The sequence below is a fragment of the Dermochelys coriacea genome, chromosome 1, assembly GCF_009764565.3.
Source record: "Dermochelys coriacea isolate rDerCor1 chromosome 1, rDerCor1.pri.v4, whole genome shotgun sequence".
NCBI classification, from domain to species: Eukaryota; Metazoa; Chordata; order Testudines; family Dermochelyidae; genus Dermochelys; species Dermochelys coriacea.
In genome coordinates, this window is record NC_050068.2 from 353,251,273 (window position 1) to 353,270,936 (window position 19,664).

At 48.3% G+C, this 19,664-nt stretch overlaps 1 protein-coding gene across 2 annotated transcripts in view; it reads right to left on the minus strand.

The window, feature by feature from the left end:
• Positions 1 to 19,664, minus strand: part of SHANK3 (SH3 and multiple ankyrin repeat domains 3) — a 695,549-nt gene that overhangs the window by 25,304 nt on the left and 650,581 nt on the right. Inside the window, exons 23-24 of one of the 2 annotated variants that reach the window (XM_043500369.1) lie at positions 8,502 to 10,827; positions 17 to 61 (exon numbers count right to left, since the gene is read on the minus strand). In XM_043500369.1, the coding sequence (XP_043356304.1) occupies positions 17 to 61; positions 8,502 to 10,827 (2,371 nt within the window). The remainder of the gene's footprint in view (positions 1 to 16; positions 62 to 8,501; positions 10,828 to 19,664) is intronic. The other variant, XM_043500373.1, reaches the window with a different exon arrangement.

Genomic DNA, 19,664 nt, shown 5'->3' on the forward strand with positions numbered 1-19,664 from the left:
GGACATTCATAATCACATGAATTCAACAGCCAAAGCTGGAGACAATCTGACAGTGGTATTCCTAAAGATAGGGAGTAGAGAATGGGGGGTGGGGAGGTGGGGGAAGGAGAGTATGGGGAACAGAGAGAGAGGGGAGGAGGGGAGAATAAGAAAGGGAGAAAGAACATGTGCATGAGAGAGAATGCTCTACAGGAAGAACAAGAAAATGAAAGCGGTAAATACAATTCAACATTTTATCTGACCCAGAAATCTGCTTTAGTGATTTGATTTTTGACAGTTGTGAGAACAGTAATAGAACTAATGGCCAATAGACTATTAATGTGCTCTTGAGAGAGACTATTTCCCAAAGAGTACAATCCCAGATTCTCTGGGTATGGAAGTTTGGTTTAATCCCTACTGGAGAGCCTGCAATAAACTGTAGATTTTTCCTGCCCATTCAGGGATGCTAAGAATTTCTCTTCAGAAAATGAAATTGAGCTCGACATCTGGTTTCCAGAAAATAGCTGGGCCAGATTTCCTTTCTCAGGAAAGCTCAGGAGAGTTGTCCGCTCTCATCCCAGATGGAATCCTACTTCTGTCTAACTCCTAAGAGGAACTCCTAATGATTCCCTTTGCATATTCCAAAATCAAATCCATCCCCAATGGATTTGAGAGGACAGGAACCCGTTTTAGAACACAGCTCACCACATCTCCCTCCCTAACAGAAACTCTTCATCCCTCTGAATTACATTTCTAGAATCCTCCTTGTTTCCTGAAGTTTTGTTCACTGTATCAGGGGCTTTAGTCAACATTTCAATCTGGTATTGGTGTTATGAACACTGGTGTTTAGCCTTGGATTAATTAAAAGTTTCTACAAGGAAAGAGGTTGCACTTATAATGGAACAAAGTTCACAAGAACATTGTACTGAACATATAGCTCTCTCCTGCCTGCATCAGACTCCAATGGGAGAGAAACAAGCAATTTAATCAGTACCATTGTTTCAGACATAACTGTCTTCTGCCAAATGAGAGACAGCAACTGAAATGTACTGGCAAGCACCCAATACAGTACACAAAAGTCAAGCTCAAGTGAGTCTTGCACTGGTGGAGGCTACCCCAGCTCCTTATTAAGCTGCAGAGCAACCCAAAGTCAATGCATAGAGCAAGCCCCACAAACATATCTGTCTGGCTTATAAAGTACAGTGGCCATTCCCCAGTAAACATCTCTGGGTTTTAGTGGGTTTCTAAAGAGAGTGCTGTCCCAGCTGCATGTCACAGTAACAACTTTGCTATGCTTGCTAGAATGAAGTAGAAGAGCAAGAGGACTTCCAAGCTCTTTTTGAAAAATGTCCCTCCCATTCTTTTAATGTAAAAGGGTCTGCGCATGAAACGGCTTCCCTAGCTTTCCTTGGGAAATTTCAAACACCATGACATGACTGCAGAACCCCCGTAAGTCAAGTGAAAGTCATTCTGACACCTGACACTGCTGTGTCTCTTGGTCACAATCTGCAGAGTGGTGAAACAGGGAGAAATAGGAAACAAAAACTGTATTTCAATCAAAACCATGGAGAACAGCAAATCTGCATTAGGAATAGGAGACTTATAAACACAACATCCATGATGAACATGAATGCTACCGCAACGTTGTTTACTGCCCCACCCGTGTGCCTCAGATCTGCCTTTAGTGGTGAGAAGGGAATTCAGGTCTAATCCTTAATCCACAGGAGACCTCAACCCTCCTGATGGGAGAGGGGCTTTTTTCTACTCCCCATGTATGCAACCTCTGGGACTCTTCAAGCCAATCTCTTAATATACCTACACAATGAGTTTGAGTGAACATGGTGGGACTCCTACAGAACCACTCTAAGGTGGCTTGCAGGGAGCTTTCTACATTGACTGCTTCTACCTTCTGCTTGGCAATCTGTTCCTTGACCATAGCCTTACAGCTGAAATGTGGCTCTTTGGAGGCTGATCTAGAAGCGGGAAAGTGCTGAATTCCTTTACCTTCCTTTTTGTGACCTTCCTTTCCAGTTTTAAAGTTGGCAGGAACAGCCCTCTCCCTGGAGCAGAGACTATTCCCCTATACCTAGGCAATAATTTGTATAAAACAAAACTTCATCACCGGACACTCTCAGTGCTGAATTCAACACTGAGGAGAAGCTTTGTGAGGTTTAATTCCTGCTTTTTCTGGCCACTTTGACACTGAAATAATCTGTCAGGGGCATGGGTATGTTTCTTACCAATGTGTAGGTAACGTGTTTGAGATACTCATTCCTATGTGATAACCCAGTGGGCATAAATGAGCTGAAGTCAAGGTTTGCTCTTCTATTCACTCCTCAGAGTAATGGGTGCATGAGCTGTGATTAGTACGTTAGTGATCAGATGAGGTGAAGCCAGCTGTGCTTGCTATGATATGAACACATGCTGAGACTTATTATCCACAATGCCCCTGTCTCCTTGTAGGCAATGCACATAAATATTTAAAAATCAAAAACCCACCCATTCTTCCAGGGAGGGAAATCTTTGATTGATTTCAGATTAGTGTGTCTGCTCAGGATCAAAGGGCTAATTTTTTTGCAGGGAGACAACCACATGAATCACTAGTTCTTCATCGACTAACCCAGAAACATGGCCCATGCTCTCCCGATACCGCATCTCCACAGCTGTGTTCCTACAGGGCATGTGCTATCACGTTCTACTGGTGTCTGAAGTACCAAGTCTAGAAGGGAAACCTCAACGACGGAGACAGAGACAGAGACTGGTTTCAGGAACGCCATAGCATCCGTCTCATTGAAAACTCCTTTGGGCGGTGGCGTAGTTTAGGGACCACATAGAAAACAACATACCAGCACCCAGCAAGTGTGCAGGTAAGATGAGTTTCAACATTCTTACCTAGATGGCTTCCTTAATACTCTAGCGCTTGATCTCTGGTCAATTTCCCTACCATTTGGGTATGCTCATGAGCAAGGCATTATCCCTCTGACACACACCAGGCAGGGGAGGGCTGGGACACACTGAATTTCAGATCACAGAGGGTATGTCTACCCTGCAATTAGACACCCACGGCTGTCCTGTCCTGGCAGACTCGGGCTGGAAGCTGGACTCTAGGACCCTGCGAGGTCGGAGGGTCCCAGACCTCAGGGCGCAGCCCGAGCCAGAACATCTACACAGCAATTAAACAGCCCCTTATCCCGCGTCAGCTGGCACGGGCCAGCTGCAGGTGTCTAATTGAAATGTGGTGCTAAGGTGATCACACTGAAGTGTGCCTCCATGAATAGGGGCTTCTCCACATTGCCAAACATCAGGGGCTCTCCTGAAGTGAAGGATGGACTCTAAGGGAATATGGGGCCCATTCTGCTTCCACTGAAGTCAACTGGAATTTTGCACCATCTTCAATGGTGCAGGATCCAGCCCTATGTGAGAAGAAGAGAGCACAACTGAATGGGTGGGATGTTCTTAGCACTAACACTCACAGTACCTGCTCCACCAACACAATCCAATTCTGGACAGAACCTCAGTTTTTAGCTCAATTGATTGCAGGCTTTTCCCACACTCCTTAAACTCACATGCCCCGCCAGGAGGCAGAGGGACCACCCTTTCCTGGGGAAGGAGGGGAACACAGATTTGTTCACCTAATACTGGCATTCTCTGTTCTACTTCACCATTGGACCCTATTCCCAGCCTAGGGGGACCATCTTCCTGAGAGGTTAGGGGAGGAATTTAGTTTCTCACGTCACCTAATTCTGGCACTCCTGTCTGTACTCCTGCACTGGATTCAGAACCTGACTTGGAAAGGCCACATTCTCTCCAAACAGGAGTAGAAGTGGTTGTGCGTTTGTACCTATACACCAGGGGATCCCCATTATGAAAGGGCCTGAGAACAATGGATTTAATTTCATCTTTGACTTGACAAACACCTAACCTGAGCCCCTCCATTAGCTGTCCATAGGAATCTGCCCTGGCTCTGGAATGAAACTTCAGTTCTTTTTTGTGCATGAGTTTAGACACAATGAGGAGACAAAAAGCCTACAAGGAAACAGGGGGTTGTAACTGCAGTGGCGGAAAGCTTACACCAGAAATGTTACACCATTTGACTGAAACAGAATTAATTGATGAGTGTATATAGAAAGAGGTAGCTTTACCCTAGGAGCTAAATGCCTAAATGGCTTATTTTTCTTCTCTCTCTCTTTCAGATCTGTAGAAATACAAAGCAGTTGTGGGTTTCCAGAACAGCACCTGAAAAACTCAGTTTTGCATCTAAAAATTTGCTTCAAACGATACACTTGGCACGTTCTGTTGTTGCTTAGACACAAGAACCAAAACCCTGTGCAGAGAACCCTCTAACCTGGATTCTCCACTGAATTAGCTGACACTTAAAATTGAGACTGTGTGGACACTATTGAACAATCCTGGCTTGCGTCGAACCCTGGTTCACAGGTACACCTTGAGGTCCAGATGACCACGGTTACAGCACAGCTGATCAGCAGAGGTGGGAGGTTTGGGTCCAGGTTCACTACACCAATGAGAATGGCACAACCCTGATGAGACTGGATGGCCACGGCCAGAGTCACATGACACAAGAACATTAAACGAGAATGCCATTTTAAACATATGTTTTAATGTTGTACATGTAACAGGTGAGATTCGCCCTGTATGGCTATACTTTCAGACTCTGGTGCTCAGATGTAGGTCTCCAGCTGCCTTTTCACAGCTCGCTCTGACTTACTAGGCCTACTGCTCACTGATCAAGGAACTCAGGGATCAGGAGTTAACTTTGGAGTTGTCTTGTGATAACGCATGTCACACAGTGATTCCACTGTAGTGTCCAGAAGCGTCCTTCAGTTGCAAGCTCTTCATAACCCTTCTGTCAGCTAATGTAAGGCTGGCACTCCAGTGGAGCTACCGTATGACGGCTCATGTTACCTTAGGAGCTATCACATGGTAACTCAGAAGTTAACTCACCTCACAGCTATTTCATGGTACTGGTATGTTTCTTTGCTGCTCAGAACACTGGATGTTGGGACCTGCCATCTCCAAGGGCCACATCCACATTAAAGATGAAGGTGGCTGCAGCTAATTTTATACTGTGCTTGTTGGGCTCCGTGGGCTCCTTGCAATTGCCAAAGCGGTTGAGGGTTGAGCAAAGTTTGAGTGCCACACATGCCAGCGAGACTCCATGACTGGAAGCTGCTGCACGGCTCTGCCAGGATCCCCTGCCAGACTCTATGGTGCTGTTTTGCGCACTGTACTGCAGGATGTGTGCTATATCTGTGGACGGGGAAGTGCTGCCGTTTTGCCACTATTGTCCAAAATCTTCATCTGTGCATAGAGCATGCGACGTTTGGCCAAGCACAGCCTTCCTCACCCTATTCAGCAATGGCCTAAGAACAGAGAGGAGAGAAGGAATATTCTCACTACTGACTGCCTTAACTCTGACCTTGTGTTCTCTTCATCATCAGTGCCTCTTGACCTCTTTTTCAGTGACTCTCATCAAACGTCCTCCTGGGGGAGCCTGTCTTGCAAGGAGAAACAGTCAGAGAACCCAGTTTCTGTCTTTCATCCCTGGAGCTCTCTAGCCAGGAACTCTATAAACCTCTGGAAGAGAAATGTACCACGGTTTGCCTGTTGTATACTCAGGGATAAGGAACAAACAAAACTGTGCACTATCAGATCCGCTTACTCAGCCGTTCTTCCAGCTCCCCCCGGGCTCTTGTCTAATGAGAACCTCTGGCAATAGCAGCAACTGTGCTGGGATGGCTTTTTTGGAGCAGCAACCTCTCTGTCCCTCTCAAACCACGGGGAGATTCCTGGGCAACTCCTTGAGACATGGCTTCAACTTGGCCCCTAACAAATGGCCCTCATTGTCCTCCTGAAGCAAGGATGAGCTCAAGGACCACAGCACTAGCAGCAGCACGAGAGGCTTTGGCAGCAGCATCTTCACTCCCATTATGCAACCCTGCAGGATCCAAAGGTCATTTCTGGCAGCAGTAGCGGCAACTGTGGATTTAGGGACATCTCTGGCAGGCGGGACCTCACTATTCTTCAGCAACCAGGAGCATTCAAGGGCCATCACTGGTGGTGGCAGCAGCAGATTTAGCTAGTCCTGCTTCTCTTGTCCTTCTTCACAGTACTGGAGGGATTTAAGGGTAGTGTGTTGTGTAAGCTTCAGGTGGCAATTTCTCTCTTAAAATCAAGCACAGTGACTGGAAAGTGTGCGGAAGTGGGCTGCATTTGTATATTTGTAAATTGTTCTTTATGTTAATTTCTGAACTGACAGGAGTTGAATAAAAGAGAAGGAATTAGCACAACGATAGAGGGCACCTCACATCACTCTAGAATATCCTATTTACAGCTGACTTCCTGGGAAATATTTCCAGTTCTTGGACACCTACCAAGTGCACCAAATTTCAGAGAGGAAAGGCCACAACTTTCATAAAAAGTGAATGAGAAACATTTAACTCTACAAGACCAGCAAAAGACGCTAAACGCCTGGGAAAGAGCAGCATCCCCCTGTGACAGTGTGGGGGAGGGTGGGGTGCTGGCAGCTCTCCGCAGGGCATGGGACTGAGGGGCCGTGGGGAAGAGAAGACTGCAGTGCAGGAACTGATTTCACGGAGCACAGTGAGGGGGCTCTCTGGGAAAAGGGCTGGGATCTGGGAGGATGGGAGGCCAGCATCTCTTGAAACATGATGGTCAGAAGAGTCCAGTGTCCCAGAATATGTGGGGATGGACAGAGCTGGGGCAGGGGGGAACTGGTGTCTCGGGTGGCAGGTACAGTGGAGAGGCAGGCTGCAGCCATTTAAGGCCCATGGGCGGCAGAGGGTGAGCAGGTATCTCAGTGCCTTTGTGAGACAGGGGAGGAATGTGACGGGTGAGGGTCCCTCTGGAAGAGAGGGGATGGTGTTTTTCAGGGAATGTGGGGGATGGAGAGATGCTGTCACTCAGGGAGCAACGGAGGTCGCAGGGTGTTTATCTGGCGTTGGTATATCCGAGGGGGTATGTGGAGCTGGGAAAGCTGGTTTCTCTCAGGCTGTGGAAGACAGAGGAAGGCTGGTGTCCCTGGGAACCCAAAGTGGGGGGGCGGAAGTGGAGAGAAGAGGCGCTGGTCATGCTCAAAGCCCTCAGCACAGCATACTGAGATATTTAACCTGCTGGATGGGGAGAGGCCAATGTGGCCTTCCCTGTACAGCTCCACCAGCACAATCCAAGTCTGAGCTAGAAATCCAGGCTTGGGCCTATGGGAGGGAGCTGAGCAGGGCAGGAGCACAGGGAGGCTATGGGCAGCCAGGGTCACTTGCGGACCAGGGGGATCAGGAAGGGTCTGTGGGCAGGACTCATGGAATGGGGCGGCTGACACTACTTGTCAGCCTTTGAGGGAAGAGGCAGGGCTATGGGAGGCTTGTGTCCCTGGGAGTCTGCATAGGCGGGGCGGGCTGGAGCTGGAGAGGGGCTGGTGTCCCTTGAGGTCTGTGAGGAATGGGGAGAGATTGATACCACTAAGGGAGTATGGAGGTCATTGATGTGTGGGTGGGAGCTGGTGTCTCCTGGGCATCATGGGGATGAAGGAATCTAATATAGTTGAGATGGAGAAAGAAGCTTCTATGGGCTTCTTATCCCTGTCTTCTGGGGCTGCAATCTTGTCAAAGCTCAGTTTCTGGCCAGGTCTGTACTTGAATGAGAGACGTGAAGAGGAAAACCTCGGATAGTGTGGGCAGTGGTGTGGATGCCGCAGTGGAGGCGTTCGCCCCTCTGAGTCAGTGACAGTCTCCAAGCCTCAGGGTGGTGACAGGAGGGGCATGGGTGACTGCGTCATGGTGCTAGGGAGACCCGCGTTATGGATGGTGGAATGTTGACAGATGTGATGTAAAACTGAGGCCCTGACCACTCACATGGCATTTTTCTTGCCAACTTTCAGCCAGCCTAAATTCCCTCTGCAGTTTCAGTCAGATACGGGATTAATTTGCATTTCATGTTATAGAGGTAGTGCGTAATGTTCCTGAGGCCTGTTCAAAGGCTGCCACATCCCACCTCAGAGGTGGCTTGCTTTCACTGATGGGTTACACAATTCCTGTGTACTTAGTCTGAGAGCATTTTGGATCCTTTGGGACAAAAGGCACTAGAGAAAAGCAAGTAATTATTAACTGTTCAGGAGAAAACACTTAAAAGAGGAACCCACAACCAAATACAGCAATTTAACAACAGAATCAAGACATAGAGAGAAGGAACATGAAACAACAGAAAGGCAATTTGAAGAGGAAAGGAGACAGTGAGAAAGGTCCGTGTTTGTGGGCAGGATTAAGGAGATGCCCCAAAACCAAACATGAGAATTTCTAGGAATGTCTGTCTCAGCTTTTCTCTCCTCTATACAGCTGAGGAATCCTGACATCTCTGAAATGTTCCTCAAAATGCATCTTGTGATTATGCAGCATATTTATAGGCCACCATTGCTGATGAGTTTCCCTATCTTCCTGGAGTGCCTAAACTCTGCACCAATCCCCTCCCCTGACCAGCATAAGTCTTACCGTGCTGCGACCACAGGTGACTTCTTCCCGGGATCTAAAGGGGGCCCGGTAGGTTCCTCCCCCAGTGATCGTGTATCCTTATTCAGCTGTTGTAACCGGGAACTTAGCTCACTGATCACAGTTGGTTTGTCATCCTCAGCCCCGTGAACTGGCCTGCTCTCCATGGGGTCCCCCCATAGCTTGGATCTTCTCTGAAAGAGGTAGCGTGGCCGACCAACACTGGCTGAAGCCAGAGTAGCCGCATGTTGCTGGGAGATGAGCTCACTGTCCGAAGACTGCTTCAAAAGTGGGTCCCTGAAAGTAACTGGCCCCTTGCTGAGCTGGGACTTGAGTTTTGGCTTTGGAGGCACTGGTGGCTTCTCGAGTATAAAAGTTTGTCCATCCGCAAAGGAAGTGTATGTGTCAGTAGGCTCCCCGCTTTCAGAGGACAATGTAGACATACTGGAGACTGTAGAGATGGTGCTTGTGGTCTCCAGGTGATGGTCACTTGAACTTCTGGTGTCCACCTCTTCTACTCCTGAGTCTGCGGCAGACTCTGGGGCTATGGGGGCATCAGAGGGCTTCCCTGAGGGTGTTCCACCAGTGGTAGAAGGTGCTACTGCTGCCGCTGGTATGGATGGCGTGCTAGGCTTAGCCAGTTGGCTGATTGGTGTGCCAGGGGTCGTGACTAGTACCCCATTTGCAAACTCATCTGGTGGAGGCACCAGCCCAATCTTGGCCAGTTCCTCCCTGGTCTCTTCATCACTTGAAGACAGCTGAGCTGGTGGGAGGGTAACTGTGTAGGGCTCTGCTTCCTCCTCTGAACTTCCTTGACCAAGTGTCTTGTCAGATGCTGGACTAACCAGAGACTTTCCCACAGAACTGGGCTCAGTTTCCGCTTTGGGCAGCTCTGCCGGCTCCACGCTTGCCTCAGGAATATCTGGTGTCTCCTCCTTCATCTCAAGTCCTATTTCCTCTTGGCCATTACTTGTTGCATGGACCATGATGAGGCCGGCTGTCTTCTGCTGTGATGTGTCCATTATACTAATGATCATAGATTTCTTGTCTTCGTGTTTTTTCTCTTCTTTCACAGGTGTTTCTGCTCTTGTCTCAGTCTCTTTTCTCAGTGTTGTTGGAGTCCCCCAGTGGCTTTTTGTAGGGGCCAAAGTCCCAGGAGCTGCTCCTGCTGCCCCTTTGGCTCCGGGCGAATATGCAGGTGACACTAGGCCCTCTAGCTCCCCCCTTTCTGGTTCTTTGGTTTGGATGTCCACAAACAGGGGTGCTGCTCGGTCTGAATCTGGGCTGTGGATTGGGGTGGGCGACCTGGATGGGACTTGAGTGGACAGGGCTCGCTCCCTTGCGGCCAGCGCAAGCGCCAGTGGTGAGTTTGGATCTAGGGGCTTTCCTGTTAGCGGGTGGATGAATGTTGAGGAAGAGCTGCTAATTAATGGCTTTAAAGCTGAGACAGGTGAAGGCAGCAGCACATCTCGGCTTCCTAACAACCGCTCATCAATAGACCTGGACTGTTGCAGGGATGGCATGTCGATGCTGGGGGGGCTCCCTTCAATGGCCCCAACCGAGAGGAAGACAGTGGATTTCCGCCTCTCATCAAGACGACGCTCTCTGTCCTTCATGACTCCAGCTATGGCAGTGGCAAAGGGGATGCTCGAGGGGTCGACCTGAGCGATGCCAGCGTGGTGCTGATACTCTATGCCACTCATGCGATGGCTCCGGCGTGTGGGAGAGGGCTCCCGCGTAAAGCCTCCTGTGATGGATAAAGCTGCTCTTTCCTGAGCGTCCTCTACTTGCAGCTGCTTCACTAAAGGGCTCTTCTTCCTCTGGGGCTTGGTGGGAGCAAACAGGCTAACGTTGAACTGGCCCATGTTGGCATAAGGGTTATCTATCACTCGCCCTTTCCTTTTCAGCTTTTCTGGGGGCGTGGCGGAAGGCCCAGGCCGGGGGATCTCTGTTGGCTCTACAGGAAGATGAGAGGAGTCCTGCAGGATTATCATGGATCGGGCTCTCTTTTGCCTTTCAGGATACGGGATGGAAGTCCTTGCCTGGTCATACATCTCAGCTGCACTGATAACCTGGGGGAGGCCATGGAGTTTGGCTTCCAGGCTTGGCTTAAAGCTCGATCTTATGGTATCATAAACCCTTCCCGGAGGTGGAGGTGGGGAGAAGGATGGGGGAGGGCCTGTGTCAAAGTAATATGGAGATGGAGGAGGGGGTGGAGCCGTCTGAGGCGGGGGTGGGATTCCATGCCCTTCCCTGACGGTGTCTTGCATTGACGTGCTCCGAGGAAATTTCCCATCCATAAAGGAAGCAGCAAGTTTCTCATCTTCACCTAGGAAACCAGAAGAACAGCAAAGTCAGAATCCCAGAACAAAGGGAGATGGGCCCTGCTGAGAAGTCAGTCTTTCCCTGGGCATTGCAAGCTGGAGGTCTGGTGCCCTACTGCGGGATTCCACTTCCCACTGCATTTCTAGTTTTGAAGCGACCCTCCTCTCTTTATGCTACATGACTAGCCACTAATTTCGCAGCTTGCTCCCTTGTTTAACGAGACAGGGTGCAGAGCAGGCAATGACTGGTTCCCACTATGTCCTTCATCAATTTATTATAAATCCCTCAGTCATTCCTTTCCACCTCTTCCCTGGCCAGGCTAAATAATCCCAGGGCCAAATCCAGAGATGCTATAATTAGACACAGAATCCTTGGATGTAGTCACCAAATACCAAGGTGCACAGGAGCTTCACTGAAGGCAGCCAGAAGGTGGTGGGGGTTGATTATAGCCAGGGGTGGCTGCTACAATGTACATTCTCCCCCGCCCCCTCCCATTTTGCTGCTTGCCCTGCCACACTTCTCTCTTGTCCCCACTTCTCCTCCCTGGGAGTGAATTACACATATTGAAACTCAGGGGAATGTGTCCAAGGGATCTGCCTTCTGTGCTGGTAAACAGATTCATAACTACGGACAAATGTCTCTCTCCACTACTCTAGTGTTTTGAATACTCAGTGAGACTGTTTTCAGGCTAAGGTACTACTCAAAAGAAGGATATCAGCGCCTGGGCTGGCAAAAGGCAGTCTGGGGGAGAATAAACTGACGTACCATGTACACTGAGGGGGCCGAAAGAAAATGTGAGTTACACCAATTTACACTCTTCCTGGTCTCCCCTGTGAATCTGGCCCCTCCTACCCCAACCCCACCTTACACCTCAAATCATTATTTGCCTTCCTGGCTCTGGTCAGCCTCAGCTAGATCTTCTTCAATGTGAGTAACCAATCTTGGGTGAGCACCGAAGATGAGGGCATGCCATGGCCTGGCATGTCAGTTACTTTCTCTATTATTTTGCATCCTGTTCTGCTTTTCTAAGGCAGCTGCATCCTGCGCTGGGCAGGCAACTTCACTGCGCTCCAGTGACCCCAAAGGCTGGTGATCTACCGATTAACACCCCAGCTTGCCAGGCACTAACCCTCTGGGCAGACGAGCTCCAGGAGTGTTCACCCCGTGCCCACTCACTTCTGTTTCATTTGTATTTTAAACACCTGTTTCTATTCCTTTCAGCCCCCGCCCACCTCTATATTTTACGTCCATCTCCTGTGCTGCAGTCTCATTTCGTTTTCCAAGGAGGGCAGAGAAGCCTCATTAACTCCATGGCCCAGATGGGGAGAGGGGCCCAGCAGGAGTCAGTGATTCACCCCAGGTCACTCAGGGAGTTGGCAGAAGAGCTGGGGCTTGAGCCCAGCTCTCCTGGGTGCCTGGCCAAGTGCCTTTGCCACAAGGGTACGACAAGTGCCGGGGATGACATGTATCCCCTTCAAACTGCTCAGGAATCTCTTCTGTTGCTTCCACGCTAGAGAGAAAGTGCCCAGGGCTCAGACGGATCCCTGGAAAGGGAAGGGGAAGGAGGGTGGGAGACAAGACACTTTCTCCATTCTGTCCCCACCCACCATTCCAACACAGCGCCACGGTGCTGCCCTCTACGCCCCGTAGAACTGCACCCCATCTATTTATCCACACTCGTTCCTCATCGCATGGCCCTGCACGCCCTGCTGATGATGCCAGGTCTGATGCCCCAGGCATCCACTTCCTCACAGCCTGGTTCATGCCTTTCTGCACTGCCCTTTTTGAGCTGGTTCACCGTGACGCTCCCCTCACCTCATCCTGATCTTCCACAGCCCATTTCTACTGTGATGCCAAAACACGGGCGCCAACCAAATCATTTTATTTCATTTCATTTATTTATATTATCTATTATAGAAAACAAATAAGCCAACAAGAAGAACATCCATGCTGAGCATACGCCTGTACTGATAGCTGTGCAATCTTGTCCCTGGGTCTGATCCCTCACCTTCTGCATCCTGAACCACCAGTTACTAGCTTTTTTGTTGCATTACGGGCCCATGGGCTCCAAATATCCCCAGCTGGTTCCAGGCCTCCATTTCTGATAGGGAATAGAAACTTCCAGCTGTCTTTGTGAGATCTTTCTCTGATGCCTAACATGTAAGTTGAGGTGCTTCCGTCAGACAAACCAGCAACTTCTGAAGCTGTTCACAGTCATGAGTAGGAGAAGAGAAGGCAGTGGTCACTGAAGACAGAGAACACTGGTCTGGGACTGGGGCCAGGTTCCTCCACTCCCCCTCTTTATCTGACTGAGATGGCTCATGCTCTAGCTCAAAGGAGAGGACACCTTTCTCTGAGAAGCAGTAGTTGTATCCCTTTGCCAGTCTAGGGAAGGGTAGATTAAGATACAGCATGTCTACACAGTAACTTCTTAGTAGGAAGTCCATTACAAGGAAGGACATAAGATAGCTGATGTCAGATGGGCCACTTAGGATAAGATATAAAAGGCCCAACAGGGTAATGAGCCTGGGTCAAAGTGGACAAGTCCTCAAGAGACCAGAAAAGGCCAAGGGGCGAAGACTATCTCCAGATACCTCAGGAGAATCAGATCTCAAAAGAAAAACCAAAGACCCCAGGCTGGCCCACCTCCTTCCCAAGAAACTCCCTCTTTTATAATCCCAGAAATGAAATGTATGGAATGGGGAAAGGAGAATCGAGAGGAGCAGTAGGCATAGTATTTGAGTCTGACATCAAACCCAGGAAAAGCCCCACCAGGAACACTAGTCCTGGAAATGCATCCACCTGCTCTGGGATGGCAGAGACGAAACTAACCGTGGTATTCCTAACAGGCAGACCAAGCAGCATGGTACTGGAATCCCCTAGACTTCCGCACCAGGTAGATAATGCCTCTGAACTGCTAACCGGAGAAAGTCACAGATGTGATCTGATCTTTATTCTGGATACGATCACAGGCAATACAAGAACTATACCCCTAACACAGACAGACCCCCAGCTTCTCCTAGGCAAAAACAGAGCTCTGCCCCTTCTCAGTGAGAAGGTGGCCAAGAGTGATGGGTCACACTCCAGCTAGCTTGAAATAATCCTAAGAGAAAGCAATGCCCTGGGCCCTCAGATAAAAACCCAGAAAGACAGATAATTGAGAGGTCCAGAACCCAGCACAGAACACTGCAAGGAGTATCTTCTTCCTACGTGCTTCACAGAGAATATCACCGCCATCTGGGACGGTCTTTCTGGAATCCAGGCTTGGCTAGCACATGCCAAACCCACCACACAACTCCTTCCTTCATAGAATTCGGCCGATGCCGCAACCAGAAAGCCTGGGCTGAGTTGCCACTGGCCACATTCCCTTCTTAGATGGTGCAAGAGCCAAGAGTGCTTGGGCCCCTCTCTGCCTTAGGGACGTGGCCCCTGGCTCCACAGTAACTGAGCGCCGTATGTGATGTGCTGCATTTGTCCTCCATTTGAGGCAGGGCAGCATTAGTACCCTCCTTTTACAGGTCAGCAAGTCAGTCACAGACACACCAGGGCCCAGATTTTAAAGGCATCTAGGTCCTGCTCGGCTCAGTGTTGCAAGATCTAAGGCACTAAGTCTCCTTTTCAGAACTGACTTAGGCACATGGTCCTCAAAGCTATTTAGGGACTTCTCTGCCTCTTTAGGTGCCTAAATCCACCATTTAGGCACCACTGACATTTTCAAACCTGCTGCTCAGCCTCCATTTAACCCTGTAGGCACCTAAATCCCCTTGGTGCCTACGTTCCCAACAATCAGCTCCCTGAGTGTTGATGCTGGCCCACAGACCATGAGCAGCGTGGAGCCCTGGCTCACACCAATGCCATCAGTCTCACAAGCAGGGCCTGATCCTGCTGGAGTGTTCTGAGCACGTCTACAACATAACCCTTGTCAGACCCTGCAGAGAGATGGCCGGATGCAGGCCACCAATGCACAAGCCTGCATTACAGACAACTAGGGGCACAGGGCAAGGCAGGGCGAGCTGGAGAGAGGGAGACAGAGATGGAAGAGGCTGTTTCGGCTGATAGGGCACGGGCTGCCTGAGCAGCTGGCTTGGGCTCAGGTGCTTGACTCCAGGAGGGAGTTCACAGCTGAGGTGCCCGAAGACAGGCAGGTATCTTCTCTGGTCCATCGGCCAGGAGCATCAGTCAGCTGCTTGGGCTAAGCCTCCTCTCCTCAGCATTTCACTCCTGGCTAGCTTAGGTGGCTTCCCATGCAGCATGCTGACTTTTGAGGATCCCTTTCTTAGGTGCCTGTCTCTCCCCCTAGCCTGAGGGCCTAGCTGCATAGGTGGAAGGCCACCTAATGGCCTTTGAGGATCAGGGCCTTCGGATCCTAAGTCAAGGGGACCTAAACTCCTAAGTGCCTAAGGCAAAACTTGTAAAGGTATTTAGATGCTTAACTCCTCTGAAATCATGAATGTCCTCAGGAAGTAGAGCCAGTGTCCTCTTTGGTTTCATTTAGATGTCGTCAATCCATCCTGCAGGACTGGCCCTTAGCACAAATGATCCTGGGGCAGACGGCTTGGAATCTAACAGTCTAATATTTCTTCTTCTTCTTTCCGCTTTCCAGACATATAGAGCTCTTTTGTAAACCCCTCAGGTTCTTTGACTCAAGAAACTTGTTGTATGTTGACACTGAGGTTTTTGTCCATGAGTCTTGAACCTGTGATTCTAATTGTCAGCTCTAGCTGTGAGGGAGAGTCTAACAGTGCTAATTATGGATCCCTTGAAACCACCAGGGTTCTTTATTGATCAACAGGTTCCTAGATTTTTGTACTATTTTTTCCACTAGCATGTTTGCCTGCACATGGCATGGGCTTGTCAGGGTGGGCTTGGACTGAGAGATCAAAGAGAATTTCTGAAATAAGACACTTCTGAACTGTGGTCTAATAGCTCTTACTAGCTCACTTGGAATTCCATGGTGAGGCCCCTGTGATTGCCAGCACACACTGCTACTCAGTGAGCCATTGGACAGCTGAATTCACACAAATCTGAATAGCAGTTCACTAATACAAAGTATTATTCCTATTTAATTCAAATACATCTGTGCCAGCCTTGGACTAAGGATGATCAAGAATCACGTGTGGCTTCACTCCTTGTATCTGCTCACACTCAGATACCATATTTTTGATAGCTGTCCCCATGACAGGCAAGAATTGGACATCTCTGCTCAAACTTCTCCAGGCCCAGGTGGGTGGTGCAGATCATATCTGGCATTTCCAACCTCATGTTGTGTGTATTATCTCTGGTATGATAATAGTGCCAGGAGCCCTGACTAGGTCTCAGGGCCTCATTGTCCTAGGCACTGTACGAACAAGACAGTCATTGTCCCAGAGAACTCAAACTCTAGGCTTATGAAAAGATGCCTCAGATGTCTGAAACACACAAATCCTCTTTCCAGGTCCTCTTTCTGCAATTCTCTGCTTTTCCTATTTACAGGCACTCTTGAAAGCATGTCTGCTATACAGAGCTCCTTTCTGGGTCTTGCATAATCACAGGTTTCAGAGTAGCAGCCGTGTTAGTCTTTATTCGCAAAAAGAAAAGGAGTACTTGTGGCACCTTAGAGACTAACAAATTTATTAGAGCATAAGCTTTCGTGAGCTACAGCTCACTTCATCGGATGCATTTAGTGAGCTGTAGCTCACGAAAGCTTATGCTCTAATAAATTTGTTAGTCTCTAAGGTGCCACAAGTACTCCTTTTCTTTCTGGGTCTGTATTTCAGATTTAATGCGTATTTTTGCAGTTTTATGATCACTTATTGAGTCTGGGTGGTGCTTTGCACAATGATTTTTACAACATTTCCCAGCTGCCTATGACCTGATCCTATCTCGAACAATTTCTAGCCATAAGCATTTTCATAAAACGGCTCACACCAGAACCAATGGCTAGCATTTCTCTTTCAGTGTGAACATGTGTGTGTCAGTGGATTGAAAGCATCCGCCTCCGGGTGACCATTTTGCAGGATTGTCCCGAACCCATTTAAGTTTGCATCAGCAAAGATCTTTGGCTCTGAAGAAGAGCTTTATGTAGCTTGGAAGCTTGTCTCTTTCACCAGAAGAAGTTGGTCCAATAAAGGGTATTACCTTACCCATCTTGAATCTCAAAGTATTTCAGTACTGGTGCTTCTTTGACAACTTGCTTTTAATTCCCCAAAACTTTCCTCTTGCCAGGCATCCCCGGACCATTCTGTACTGTCCTCAAGCAGCATTCTGAATGGAGCGCTTCACTGTGACGTATTAGGGATGAACTAGCTTAGATGTGTGAACGTGCCTAGGAATTTCTGTACGACCACCGTTTTGGGGACCTTTCCATTTGTACAACTACCTTCACCCTTCTTGGCTTGTACTCATGGAGCATAGGTTCACCAATGGCTATTAGCTAAGATGGTGAGGGATGCAACGCCACGCTCTGGGTGTCCCTTGCCTCTGTTTGCCAGAAGCTGGGAGTGGACAAGGAATGGATCACTTGATGATCCCCTGTTCTGTTCATTCCCTCTGAAGCACCTGCCACTGGCCACTGTTGGAAGACAGGATACTGGGCTAAATGGACATTTGGTCTGACCCAGTGTGGCGGCTCTTACGTTCCTATTCAGTTGTGCTCAGATTTAGCCCCGTCTGGTATTTGTTTTTCTTCATTTTAAATAGCTTTTTTTTGGCACAAAGCAGAACCTTACAGTCTCTCAGTGTATTACTGATCTTTTTTCCCCTGAAATCAGCCAATCAGCAAGCACTTCCACCCCACCCAGATCCCCAGAGATCTGAGGCATGATACTTTGGTCTCCTCAGGTGGTGAGGCAACCCCAAAAGGAAGTAATTTAAACATGTATCTACCAAAAGGAGAGTTGGTGGCACAGATTTCTGCACTTCCTTTATCGAGTCAGACCTGCTAAAAGTCTTGGCTTGCATTTAAAACTGAAAATACTCTTGCATGCTGAAGTCTAGTTGTGGCCTCCTCTCATGGTGCTGCATCCTGGCCTTATTCCAATCTTTTGGATCTGCACATATCCTTGGCTTGTTTGGTTTATTATGGTGATCATACTCTTAACCCAGTCAGCTGGTGCCTGTATTTGCTTCCAGTATTTTATTTTACCATCCATTCAAGTTCAGGTTTTACATTTTCTCAGTGCTAATGGCACTTCATACCTGTATTTTTGGTGGCACTTTAGGATCTACGCTAAGGTGATGTATTATATCCTTATTGCATACCCAACCATTAAACACCTCAACAAATTCTTAGATATCTGTGGCATCCTGTTTTGAAGACAAGTTATATACACATTTGATCATCTGTATTTGCATACTGCTCTTCAACTTAAGCCCGCATGAGAACATGTGTAACCTGTTCTTATATAAACATTCCCCTGAGGCATTGCCACGGGGGTTAATTTCAAGTCCATTAAATGAAAGAAGCACATTTTTAAATTTTAACATTGGGCAGTCACAATTAATTCTGTATAAGCTTGTTGTGATTATGTTGCACTCAGCTCCAGGATCTATTCTGAAGTTTACTTTTTATTCATTTATTTCCAGTGCTGAATAACCCCCATCAGTTGTAGAACCTTGCCTTGTAAATATCTTATGGGACCCAACCAAGAATTCTGTTTTCTGCTCCATTCTTCTTCTTCATCATGATCATCATCATCGCTTTGTCCTTCAGCTGTATGTTCATGAACTTATTATGTAATTCGGGCTCAGATATACTTTGGTAACCTGGCTGCTTTCACTGCATGCTTTGCACTGAACCCCCTGCACACTGGGTACTTAGCACAGTGTTGTGATTGCTTCCACATTTACTGCAAACAAATCTGGTCTCTGTATTCTGTCCTTGTACCATGGTGTGTGTGTTTAACCTAGATATACTGCAGGTCATTCTCCGCTTGTTACCACTTTCTGATGGAAAGCAGTTTTCGCTAGTCCTGTAAATATCTCCTGTTTCTGGCAAAGGCAAGTCCACTTCTTGCAATAACCTTGCTTTGACCTAGTTGTTAAACCACAATAACTCAGTCTCCAATTGGTCCACTATTTAATTGCTCAAATTCACATTCCTTAGCATATTACACAGGTTGGAAACATAATGGCCAATGGTCTCACTGTGTAGCTGGTTCCTGATAAAGAAAACAAGCCCTTCCTGCGTGACACTCTGAGGTGGAACACAGGGTATCTGACATAAGTGAATGGCTCTGTCTAGCAATCTGCACTCCTCTTCATGCCTCCACGAGGGTGTGCTGTAGATTCTCTCCACCTGTTGAACAGCCACACAGTGCACCAGGCAGGATTGCACCCTTGGATTTCTTTGCACTGTAACTTGCCTCCAGGAGGATCTGGGAGTCCTGTGACCACATCCTTCAATTTTCTGCCAGGCTCCTTTCCCGACTGGGAGGTTCCAGTGGTTCATTTGCTCCCACTTTTGCCAAAGAGCATGTTTTCTTCTGGCAGCATATATATAAGGATGTAACACACAGGAGTGCTGGTAAGAGAGACTTGACTTTCTCTCTTGTCCCTAGTCACAGGGATGGATCCAGGTTATTGTAGGTTAATACCCCTGTTATATGGTACCCACTACTCTCCTCTCTCTCCTTTCTACCTCATTCCCCCTCAGCTTCTCTCTCTTATCAAACAACCCCTCCCTCCCCCACTCCAAACCTGACTGCCCCCAAGTCCCAAAAACTAAGGGTTTAACACAGAAATAAAACAAATATATTCATAATTCCAGAGAAAAAGACAAAAAGTGACATGGAATTGACATGCTTCTCCTGCCACCACCTGGATCACTTAGCTCCTGAATCGTACCCCCCAGCCTGAGCCCGC